Below are 12,807 nucleotides of genomic sequence, written 5' to 3'. Positions count from 1 at the left end.
TTGACTTGGTTATCTGTTTTTGGGGTGTTGAGTTTCAGAAGTTCTTTTTTTAAAATAATTTTATTTATTTGAGAGAGAGAGAGTGAGAGAGAGAGAGAACACATGACAGGGGTGAGGATCAGAGGAAGAAGCAGAATCCCTGCAGAGCTAGGAGCCCAATGTGGGACTCAATCCGAGGACTCCAGTATCATGACCTGAGCCAAAGAGGGTTGCTCAACTGCCTGAGCCACCCAGGTGCCTGAGTTTTAGAAGTTCTTTATAGATCTTGAATATCAGCCCTTTATCTGTAGTGTCATTTGCAAATATCTTCTCCCATTCTGTGGGTTGCCTCTTTGTTTTGTTGACTGTTTCCTATGCTGTGTAGAAATGTTTTGTCTTGTTGAAGTCCCAATAGTTCATTTGTGCTTTTCTTTCCCTTGCCTTTAGAGACATATCTTGAAAGAAGTTGCTGCAACAGTGTCGATGAGGTTATTGTCTATATCATCCTCTAGGATTATGATGGATTCCTGTCTCACATTGAGGTCTTTCATCCATTTAAAGTTGATCTTTCCTTATGGTGTAAGAGAATAGTCCAGGTTCATTCTTCTCTATGTAGCTGTCCAATTTTCCCAGCATCATTTATGGAGGAGACTGTCTTTTTTTCCAATGGATCTTTTATTCCTGCTTGGTCAAAATTATTGGACCATTGAGTTGAAGGTCCATATCTGGGCTCTCTGTTCTGTTCCATTGGCCTATGTGTCTGTTTTTGTGCTAGAACCATGCTGTCTTGGTGATCCAAGCTTTGTAATAAAGCTTGAAATCAGGCAACGTGATGCCCCCAGCTTTGTAAGATTTTTCTAAAAGTTAACAGAGAGAGGGTGACAAATCCTGAGAGACTCTAGACTCCAGGAAACAAACTGAGGGTTCCAGAAAGGAGGGAGATTGGGCATTGAGGTAACTAGGTGTCAAATATTAAGGAGGTCACGTGTTGTGATGAGTACTGGGTGTTACACAAAACTGATGAATTGCTGAACACTACAACAAACACTAGTGATGTGCTATATGTTGGCTAACTGAAAAATAAAATCAATAATAATAATAATAATAATAAATGAGAAAAAAGTGAAATGTGCACCCTGAGATCAAGTCACACTCTCTACCACCAGAGCCAGGCAGGTGCTCCAAGGTCATTCTCCTTTCTAACACAATAAAACTATCCCATGTATGTAAGAAACACTTGTGTTATGCCTTCATTTCACTCCCTGTCCATATACAGATTCCCTGCAGTGACACAATGATGACATATTTGTCTGTTCTCAGAAATCTTAGCTCCAGTCATATCAGGGATTTATTTTATTGTATTCATTCTTTAGTCTGTATTGAAGATCAGTTACCACTCTTCCTTTGTCTTTGTCCTCAGTGATAGTGACAGTATTGAGAAATGCTGGCTTTGTTTTGCAGAATGTCCCTCATTGTTGCTGTCTCAGATTGTGTCTGTCATTTTGAGTTCAGGCCCCTCCTTGGAGAACAACTTCTAGACACAGATGATGGTGAGACCTCCTGAGTTCCTGAGCTCAGAGGCTAAAGTGATGAGGAAATGTCGGTGCCCTAGATGTGTGGTTGAACTTCTTCCTGGGAAAAGCAGGAGACGTGGTTTGATTGTCAGGGTGAGCTGGGGAGAGAGGGTGTATCCACAGATGTTCAGGCTCCTGGAGGAGTGCAGTCATCTCTCAGATGCAGGATAACCAGAAGCCTATTCTTAGAGTGGAACACCCCATAGAAGCTCTTTCAGGAAGATACCCAGATGATTGCCAGGCTCATTTCAATTTGAGAAGTAGTGTGGAGCTAAATGGTCCTCGGTACTGGGTTCCCAGTTAGGATCACCTGGGGAGTTTCACAAACACCATCACTTGTGCTCTACTCACCCCCCATTTTCATTCTGTCAGTCTTTGACTCTCTAGGACACATTTCTAAGAATGGAGCCGAAGCTCTGGCCCATGGGGACCCAATGGGGGACTGCTCTGCATGGGGTGTTTTGTTTTTTTAAGATTTTATTTATTTACTTGACAGAGTGTGAGAGAGAGATCCCATGTGGACAGAGAGGCCGGCAGAGAGAGGGGGAAGCAGACTTCCTGTTAAGCAGATAGCCTGATGCAGGCCTGGATCCCAAGATCCTGAGAACACAACCTGAGCCAAAGGCAGAGGCTTAACCCACTGAGTCACCCAGGCACCCTCTGCATCAGTTTTCTAGAAGCATTTGTATAGGCCCATCCCCAGTGCTGTTGCAGGATTTGGGATGTTTCTAGGAGGGCAATGTTCCTGCCGACAGGTGAGGAAAAACTCATGTCATGACCTTCAGATCAGAGCTGTGTGTCTTTGAATCCCTCCTGCGGTAAAGGATATGCAACAGCAGGTTTTTCTGCATTTCAGGGAACTTCTCCTTGGGGGGAGGCAGATGACAAGGGAAGATGTATCAGTTTGCTGGTGTTGTCATAAAAGAGACCATGAGCTGGGGTCTAAAGCAATGGAAATTTATTTTCTGGCAGTTCTGGAGGCAAACAGTCCAAGATCAAGGTGTCCTCAAGTTCATGTTCCCTCTGAAGGTCATGATGGAGCATCTCTCAAAGGCTCTATCCCAGCACTCTGTTTGTTGCTTGTGGCCAAACAGATTTGTGTTCCTCCAGATTTCCTCTTTCGTAAGGATACCAGTCATGATGGACTAGCTGCCACCCAACTCCACCTGACCTCATCTTACTAGATTCTATCTTGAATGACCCTATTTCCTATGAAGGGCATATTTTGAGGGACGGGGAGTTAAGACTTCAGCATATTAATTTTGATGAGACTCAGTGCAAGGGGTATGTTGGTCCTTTTGAAAAGGGAATTTTTTTACTTATTTATTGATTTTTCCAGAAAACAAAAGTTGAGGGAACATTTCCCCACTTCTTTTATATAAAATTTTTTTTATTGTGTTATGTTAGTCACCATAAAATACAGCATTAGTGGGGCACATGGGTGGCTCAGTGTATTAAGCCTCTGCCTTCAGCTCACGTCATTATCTGAGGGTCCTGGGACTGAGTCCTGCATCAGGCTCTCTGTTCAGCAGGCAGCCTGTCCCCTCCTTCCCCCGCCTCTCTGCCTACCTGTGATCTTTCTCTCTATCTAATAAAAATAATTATGCCTCCATCAGAAAGGACAAGTACCCAGCTTTTGTAGCAACATGGACGGGACTAGAAGAGATTATGCTGTGTGAAATAAGTCAAGCAGAGAGAGTCAATTATCATATGGTTTCACTTATTTGTGGAGCATAGCAAATAGCATGGAGGACAAGGGGAGATGGAGAGGAGAAGGGAGTTGAGGGAAATTGGAAGGGAAGGTGAACCCTGAGAGACTATGGACTCTGAAAAACAATCTGAGGGTTTTGAAGGGGTGGGGGGTAGGAGGTTGGGGGAATCAGATGGTGGGTATTGGAGAGGGCACGGATTGCATAGAGCACTGGGTGTGGTGCAAAAACAATGAATACTGTTATGCTGAAAATAAATTTAAATAAATAAATAAATAAATAAAAGATTTTAAAGAAAAATACACCATTAGTTTCTTTTGCAGTGTTCCAAGATTTGTTATGTATGTAAAGGACACCTTTAAAGTGTGTGTTTTTTTCCACATAAAGAGAAAGAGGCCTAGAAAACTGGGGAGCAAAGGGAAAAGGTGAGCTGCATTGGGCTCTCTGCTCTGTAGGGAGCCTGCTTCCTTCTCTCTTTCTCTGCCTGCCTCTCTGCCTACTTGTGATCTCTGTCTAGCAAATAGATAAATAAAATCTTTTTTTTTTTTAAATAGAGTTGCTACCGAGAAACTTGTAGTTGTTCTTCATAATTGGCACCTGGGAGAAAGGTTTTCAAAAATATTCTCAGCTCCCAAGCCTGTCAGTGCCAATGCTGCTTCAGGTGAAATGATAATTGCAGTTGTGAAGGGAGGGGAGCTCCCAGAGTCATAAAAACACATCTCACTGCCCAGAAACCCTCTTGCACCTGTACTGCCAGCTCTGACCATCACCCTTGAGCTCTCCAGTTGGGCAGCAGGAAGAATTTGGTAGGTTCTCTGCATCTTTCTATCTGAGAGGTACAATCTGGAAGGCAAGGAGTTGTCTCAGGAGTCCAGGTAAGGGAGCATAGTGGACAAAGGGGGATTTCTGTGTATGAATGTGGTCCAGTGCTGAAGCCGGGTATGGAGGTGGAATCCATCCCGAGGCAGGAACTGAGTCAGTAAAGAGAGATGTGGACCTAGACCAGCACCCACCCCTGATGGCTCCTGAGGCCACAGAGTAGAATCCTCCCTGACAGTGACTGTTGTGTTTTCATCAGAGGGGTGATCAAAACTGACTTTTTTAAAGTGTTAATTTTAATTCCACTTACTTACCACCAGAGTCACATTTTTTTCATGTACAATATAGTAGTTCAACACTTTCTCCAAAGATCTCTAATTTTAATATGCCTAAGGACTGTTGTTCTGGAGTGATTCTGCTGTTGAGTCTGTGTTACTGGAGCCATAGCATAATTTGCAGATCTCGACATGTGCACGCATAGCACCTCCATGTTTGTAATAAATGTTGGATGTATGTATAGAAATCATGTGATCATGAGCAGACACAGTGTGTCAGAGCACAGTTGCTGGAGTGGACATGTTTCTCTAACTCTGAGTCTATGAAGTGCTTAATGGATTAAAACTTGTGTATCAAATGGTTATTGAGGGACTTTTCCCGTTAAAGTAGGGAAGCATCATTTAAGAAAAGTAGAAATTAATGCTTTTCAGATATGATTTTTACACTCTAATGTATCTTGTGTTGTGTATGCTGCTATTAAATATTAGAATACCAATCCAAAAACTATGTCACTTATAGAAGATACAAGATTTTTACTGTATATTGCATTTTGCATGTCTGGTATTTCAGTATCTTGCACAGATCTTGCTTTACAGCTACTAATTTTATTTCATCAGGTATTCATAATTACATACATATATGATCTGAATGTAGTCATTATTTTGTTTCTACTTTACACAATGTAATCTGGCAGTGGTGCTTCTTGTGCAGAATCTATGCCTTGTACATTTGCTCCTGGAATGAAAGCAAATGATTCTTTCTGTTGATGTGCTAATTTTAAGTCATTCCTGCATTTATTTAGTCCATCTTTTCATGGGGCAGGGTCCTGCACCTTTGGAGTACTCTAGTCAGTGCATCTATAGTTTATTACTAACTCTCAAGCTTTATTTACATTCATATTTGATTATAGAACAGTCTTCCTAAATAAGTGAAAACTCATCATTAAGAAAAGTTCAAATATGGCAGCAATCTCAATTCAGATGACAAGGTACAAACATAAGACTACATTGAGATCTGATTTATTTAAAGAACCACAGCTGACTTTTTTTTTTTTTTGTATAGTATGGATTCAGAGTACCAGCTTTTTGACCAGCCGAGCCCAGTTCCAGTCCCCACCCTGGATTGGTGAGTGAATTGAGACAAAGCAGTTCACCTCTGTGTAACTGTGTTATCCTCATCTTTATGAGGAATGCAGTGAGGAATGCCTCCTGAATCTGTGAGAAATAAGAAGTAACCCCCATGGGTGGCCATTAAACCAGCAATTCACACTTGCAAGTGTTTGGCAGTGGCTGTGTATGTAACTCTGGGAAGGCCCAAAATGACAGAAGAACTTTGGTATTTCAAAGTAGGGAGTGTAGAAATGTGAAGAATATCAGATTTCAATCGACACAATTTGTGTGACCCACAGGTGATATTCCCATGCAGGATCCTCTAGCCCAGAAAACAGAGATCAGTCACTGATATTTGACTGAGAACTGACAGGATGGCCACAAGGGATCTGACAATAGGAGCGATCTTCTTAATACAGACTCTGATTGGAATTCTGGGGAACTTATCTCTTCTTTACCTTTATTTCCTCCTTGATTTTACTAGGTGTAAGCCAAGGCCCACAGATTTGATTGTCAAAAACCTGACTGTAGGCAACATTTTGGTCCTGTTCTCTATTGGTATATACAATACAATGTCATCCTTTGGGTGGTATCACATCGTCAGTGATTTTGGATGCAAATTTTTCCTCTATGTGCGTGGGGTGGGCAGGGGGGTGTCCATTGGCACCACTTGCCTCCTGAGTGTCTTCCAAGCTATCACCATCAGCCCCAGGAACTCCAGGTGGGCCGCACTTAAAGGGACAGCTCCCAAGTGCATGGTCCCTTCAGTTGTCCTGTGCTGGGTCTTGCAGATATTGGTAAATATCCTGTCTCCTTTGCTTATGACTGTCACTTTGAACAACAAAAATATCACAAATAGAAAAAGTTTCGGGTTCTGTTCAAGTATTCGTCTAGAGAAAAGCAGGGAGTTACTGAATGTAGCATTGTTGTCATTCCCTGATGTGGTATTTTTGGGGCTCATGCTCTGGGCCAGCAGCTTCATGGTCTTTCACCTGTACAGGCACAAGCAGAGGGTCCAACATATTCCTTGGACCACCATCTCATCATCGCTTGAGTCTACAGCCACCAAAACCATCCTTCTTCTACTGAGCACCTTTGTCTACTTTATCACACTCTTCTCTGTCCTTCATAGTCTTTTGGGTATTTTTGATCATCTCAGCTGGTACCTTTTGAACACCAGTTTGGTGATCACTCTGTGTTTCCCAACCCTCAGTCCCTTTCTGCTCATGAGCTGTGACCCCAGGATATCCATGGTCTGCTTTGCATGGATCAGGAATATAAAACCCCCTCATGTTATGAGAAACATGTAAATTGTAGGAATTCCCTTAATGTTCCTAATGTTGGTAATTCACTCATCCCCTCAAGGTCCCAAGTACAATGATGAGAAGCTACCAGAACATCTTGATCATCTCCTTCAAAGTTAACAATAAGTCATACTTGTAATTGCAATGTGATACTATATTATTATCTTATAAATACTCATGTGTTTGAAGTTTTGCTATTGGTCAGTGGAGGAGCATAGAAAGTATACAATTATAAACACCAGCTCCTGAAACGATCTGAATATTTTTGAGAAGTCTTTGTGTGTGTCAGGTAAATTTGTCACCTACATTTCCCAGAAGTGAAGTAGGCACTGAAGTGTAGGGGAAGGAGCATGAGAATGGATCAGCTTGTGTCAGGTCATCAGTGAAACTGAAGAGAAATGTACCAGAGGGAAATTTAGTCAGTGAGTACAGGTTTAGGGGTCAGTGGTCATTTTGTAGTTTTCCTACTAGAGGGGCAAGAGTTAATCATGTGAAGTATGATGCCATGGGAGCTTGGGAGATGAACACTGTAAACATTTTCAGGTAGAAATGGACAGGCTGAACTGGAATGGGTAGTGGAGAGCATAGAATTACATTTTACCTAATTCGTAACATCAGGTGATTGTAACACTTTTAAATGACATGAATTCCATAGAATCCGCGTCTGTGGAAGGCAGATCTTTCTCTCCTTTGTGAAGAGGATTTGGGCCTGTTGGCAAGGAAGGGGTTTGGTGATGATCATTCATGTCCCTGAAGTGATGAGAGTAGTTTATGGTGGAGACTTTCACTGAGTTTGGAGGGCTGAAGGGAGAGCCGTTTGAAAGGTAAAGACATAAATCCTTTCTGTTTATGTGGAGGTTGTGGCTCCTTGATTTTCAATTTTCCTAAATGTAAGGAGAGAGGTTCTTTTTTTAAAAAGATTTTGTTTATTTACTTAAGAGAGAGAGTGAGAGAGGGTGGGCCCCATGGAGAGGCAGAGGGGAGGGAGACGGGAGGAAGTAGGAATCTGAGGGCGACTCTTCACTATGCATGGACCTGACTGCGGGTTTCATAGCACAACTGCCAGATCATCGCTTGAGCTGAAGCCGAGTCAAACACTCAGTGGACTATTCCACACAGATGCCCCTCCTCCCCCAGAGTGATTTTTATGTAGTTGATATCTACATGTGTATCTATCTATACCTAGATATAGATATGTATGTTCTTTTTTTTAAGGCTTTATTTATCCATTTGACAGAGATCACAAGCAGGCAGAGAGAGAGGGGGAAGCAGGCTCCCCACTGAGCAAAGAGCCCAATGTGGGCTCGATCCCAGGACCCTGGGACCATGACCCAATCTGAAGGCAGACGCAGCAGCCGACTGAGCCACCCAGGTCCCCCTAGATATGGATGTTCTTTAGACTGTGTATACAACTTTGTTCCAAAAAGTGGAACCCATATTTGTAGCTCACATGGAACACTTAAATTGTTTCCAGAAATTTGATCACAACACAAGAAGAAGAAAAAATAGATATTGACACACTCATACCTATAGCTGTGCATGTATGGATCTATTTGTATGATCTCTGTGCCAATATACAACACAGATGTAGAGTTAGTCATGTTTGTTATCCACCAATCAATGTACTGGAGCTTTGTCCTTTAGGGAAAATTTTCAATAGTATTAGTTATAATAATGCCCAAATCAAAGCCTATGTGATCTGATGTGTATATTGCCATGCTGATTGTTTGATTGTTAAAGATCCATGAAACGCACTTTTCATTTCCCTATTTTAACTCTATTGTTTTGCCATATCTTTTAAAATAACATCCTGTGAACAGAAGAAAAGTGTATGTTTTATTTTAAATGGAGTAATTAGAGTAAATATGGCACTGCCTGGTGGTAGTCCAGAGGAAAAGGGCTGTCCACCCCATGGAAAATCTGTTCTTTCTGAGTGGGTGGTCATATGCTACCTATTCCTGCTGGAACTCTTCATATTTCTGTATGAAGCTGTCCTGCTACCATCTCCAATAGCTGATCTAGCAGTGGATGTGGTGATACCTCTCCTGAGCCTTGGAATTGAAGGAGTGTGAGTCTTTCTTGGTGCAAAGGGAAATCTGTGCCATTGAAAGATGGCACTTGGTATTAGGATGGACTTGACCTTCCCATCTGCCATGCTGTCCTCCTACTGCCTGCTACTGCAGACTTCTGTGCTCTTGCCAGGATGTCATCATGAACAGCACCTTGCTCTTGTCCTGTGGCTCAGAGCTGCTGCTTGAGGTTCTCACCTTGGCTGTTTTCTCCATTATGGAAAGGATTTCAAATACAAAGATTTCAGCCAGGAGCCATCATGGGCTTTGGCCACAACAGTGAGACTTGGTGGGACAGATTGTCCTGGGAATGGTCACAGCTTTTTGTCAGCACAGATATTTGGGTAATACATTGAGCCCAAGGCAGTGGACATCCACTACTATATTTTTTAGGATTCTATTTATTTATATTTGAGAGACAGAGAGAGAGAGAGAGGGACAGAGAGTGCATGCAGGAGCAGGTGAGAGGGACTGAGGGAGAAGAAGACTCTCACTGGGCAGGGAACACTCAGTCCCAGGACCTTGGGATCATGAACTGAGCAGAAGGCAGATGCTTAACTGATTGAGCTCCCAGGCACCTGGCGTCCACTTCCAAAGCAAGCCCTCTTCTATCAAAAGAGACTGTTCTACCCTCCAGATTGGGAGGGGCAAGGCTGCCCCCTCCGAGCCCTTCTCAGAAGCAATTTCATGCTGCTCTCCAGTTCTCTTTGATATTCCTAGCCAGAGCATCTTTTGTGGCCCAAGTAGTAAGTAGTGTGGGCTTCAAAAAGGACCAGAGTCTCATACTCCCCATATGTGCTGTGCCACCCTTTACAGTAGCAGAGAGAGCCTTGGGATGATCTGCTCCCAGGGTGACACAAATCCCCTCACCTCATTCCTCAGAGACTAAGCTCCAGGACTTCTCAGTAGCTCAGTGTTATTTTCCTGCTCTTATTTTGAAAGACACAACTAAAAATAATAAATTTGCACTTTTTGGTCAAAAAAAATAAAGGAAGTAATAACTCCACTTACATTTAATATAATAATTCATATATTTACATATCAGAGAGTTTATTTCCTCCTTTTATATATGTAAACTCTTAGTTTTTAAACATAATTTTCATTAATTGAAAACATAATTTTCATGTTATAATTCCATGTACTAATTGACCCCTTTTCTGAACTATTTCTTAGTTCTATTTATCTTTCTATCATTATTTCTTAGTTCTATTTATTATTATTTTTTATTTTAAAAATTGGGGGGGCTCCTGGGTGGCTCAGTTGGTTAAGCAACTGCCTTTGGCTCAGGTCATGATCCTGGGGTCCTGGAATTGAGTCCCACATCGAGCTCTCTACTCAGCAGGGAGTCTGCTTCTACCGTTCACCTCTCTCTTCTCATGCTCTCTCTCTCTCTCTCAAATAAATATATATAATCTTAAAAAAATTAAAAAAGGAAAAATTTTTATTGTTACTTACCATACAGTACCTCATTAGTTTTTGATGTTGTTTTCCATAATTCATTGTTTGCGTATAACACCCAATGTTCCCTGCAATATGTGCCCCCCTTAATCCCATTAATGGGCTATCCCATACTTTCACTGCTCCCAAATCCTGTTTGTTTTTCAGGATCCAAGGTCTCTCAGGGTTCATCTCCCCCTCCATTTTCCTCCACCTTAATTTCCCTTTTTTCTCCTAATGTCCTCTATGTTATTCATTATGTTTCACAATAAGTGAAACCATATGATAATTGAGTTTCTGTTGTTATTTCACTTAGCATAATCTCCTCTACTCCCATCCATGTGGATGCAAAATTTTAGTGTTCATCTTTCCTGGTGACTGAGTGATATCCCATTGTATATATGAACCACATCTTCTTTATCCGTTTGTCTTGTTGAAGGGCATCTCGACTCTTTCCATAGTTTGGCAATCATGGACATGGCTGCTATGAACATTGGGCTACATATGGCCCTTGTTTTCACTACATCTTTGTCTTTGGGGTAAATATCCAGTAGTGCATTTGATGAGTCATGGTGTAGCTGTATTTTGAATGTTTTGAGAAACCTCCACACTATTTTCCAAAGTGGCTGCACCAACTTGCATTCCCACCAACAATATTAGGAGGGATTTGAGGGAGGTTTTTGTTCACTGCATCAGTATCTTTACCAGTTATTGGTCTGTTCATGTGGCCAGTTTCTTCTTGTTTCAGAGAGGTAGTTTTTTTAGGTTTCCAGGAAGGCATCCATTACTTACAGGTTGCTTAATTTGTTGGCACGTAGTTTTTGTTTTTGTTGTTGTTTAGGACCAACTTTGCAGTATACCATAGGCTTAAGACTGATGTGTGTTCATTCTCATTAGTTTCCATGAATTGTTTAAGTTCTTCTTTAATGTCCTGGTTGACCCAGTCATTATTTATCAGGATGCTCTTTAACTTCCAAGTGTTTGACTTCCTTCCAAATTTCTTCTTGTTGTTGTGTTCCAGTTTCACAATATTGTGGTCTGAAAATATGCAGGGATATTCTCAATCTTTTGGTATCAGTTGAGACCTGATTTCTGACCCAGGATATGACTACTCTGGAGAGATTTCCATGTTCACTCAAGAAGAATGAGTATTCTGTTGGTTAGAATGGAGTGTTCTGTATGTATCTATGATGTCCTTCTGGTCCAGTGTATCATACAAAGCTCTTGTTTCTTTGTTGATCTTCTGCTTATATAAGCTTGTCAGTGAAGCATTGAGGTCTCCTACTATTAATATATGACTATCAATGTGTTTCTTTATTTTGGTTATGAATTAGTTTATATAATATGCTGCTCCCATGTTGGGGGCCTAGATATTTACAATTCTTAGATCTTCTTGTTGGATGGACCCTTTAAGTATGATATAATGTCCCTCTACATCTCTTGCTACTGTCTTTGGTTTAAAGTCCAATTTGTCGGATATGAGAATTGCTACCCCAGCTTTCATTTGAGCTCCGTTGATGTGGTAAATGGTTCTCCATCACCTCCCTTTGAATCAGGAGGCATCTTTAGGTTCAAAATGTGTTCTTGTAGGCAGCCTTTGGATGGGTCCTGCTTTTTTATCCAATCTAAAACATGTCTTTTGATGGGAGTATTCAGCCCATTTACATTGAGAGTAACTATTGAAAGATATGAATTTGTTGCTATTGTATTGTCTGTAAAGTTCTTCTTTCTATACATTTTCTGTTTCCTTCTGGTCTTGTGACTCTTGGGTTTCTCTTTGATTATAGAATCCCCCTTAATATTTCCTGCAAGGCTGTGTTGGTAGTCACATAATTCTTTCAATTTCTTCCTATCCTAAAAGTTCTTTACCTCTCCTTCAGTTCTGAATGACAGCCTTGCTGGTTGAAGTATTCTTGACTGCATGTTCTTTTCATTTATTACCTGGAATGTGTCTTGCCCACCCTTTCTGGCTTGCCAGGTGTCTGTTGATAGGTCTGATGTTATTCTGATGTTCCTCCCTCCCTACATAAAAATCTCTTCCCCCAGGGAGAAGTCAAGATGGCGAAGAAGTAGCAGGCTGAGACTAATTCAGCTAGCAGGAGATCAGCTAGATAGCTTATCTAAAGATTGCAAACACCTACAAATCCAACAGGAGATTGAAGAGAAGAAGAACAGCAATTCTAGAAACAGAAAATCAACCACTTTCTGTAAGGTAGGACTGTCGGAGAAGTGAATCCAAAGCAATGGGAAGATAGACAGCGGGGGAGGGGTTGGCTCCCGGCAAGCAGCGGAGCAATGGAGCACAAAATCAGGACTTTTAAAAGTCTGTTCCACTGAGGGACACCACTTCAGAGGCTAAACCGGGGTGAAGCCCACGTAGGGTCAGCGTGGTCTCAGGTCCCGCAGGGTCACAGAAGGATCAGGGTTGTCTGAGTGTCGCAGACCTTACAGGTATTAGAACGGGGAAGCCAGCTAAAGAGACAGAGCCGAGGAGTGAGCTCTCAGCTCGGGGTTACCTTGAACCGGTTGCA

General features: G+C 41.8%; 1 protein-coding gene and 1 pseudogene across 1 annotated transcript; both read left to right on the top strand.

The window, feature by feature from the left end:
- Positions 1-5,837: 5,837 nt before the first annotated feature.
- On the top strand, positions 5,838-6,776 carry LOC122911742 (vomeronasal type-1 receptor 4-like). Its single transcript, XM_044256736.1, has one exon. The coding sequence runs from the start codon at positions 5,841-5,843 to the stop codon at positions 6,774-6,776; it is 936 nt and encodes a 311-aa protein (XP_044112671.1). The 5' UTR covers positions 5,838-5,840.
- A 1,859-nt stretch (positions 6,777-8,635) lies between these two features.
- Positions 8,636-9,122, top strand: LOC122913349 (annotated as a pseudogene).
- The last annotated feature ends 3,685 nt before the right edge of the window (positions 9,123-12,807 follow it).

Source organism: Neovison vison, chromosome 7 (genome assembly GCF_020171115.1).
Source record: "Neovison vison isolate M4711 chromosome 7, ASM_NN_V1, whole genome shotgun sequence".
Taxonomy (NCBI): domain Eukaryota; kingdom Metazoa; phylum Chordata; class Mammalia; order Carnivora; family Mustelidae; genus Neogale; species Neogale vison.
The sequence above is the reverse complement of the archived record's forward strand: the minus strand, read 5'-3'. Positions and strand labels throughout refer to the sequence as shown.

Bases quoted from the DNA above. Each gene is read 5' to 3' on its own strand.
- LOC122911742 (XM_044256736.1), top strand. From the start codon at position 5,841: ATGGCCACAAGGGATCTGACAATAGGAGCGATCTTCTTAATACAGACT.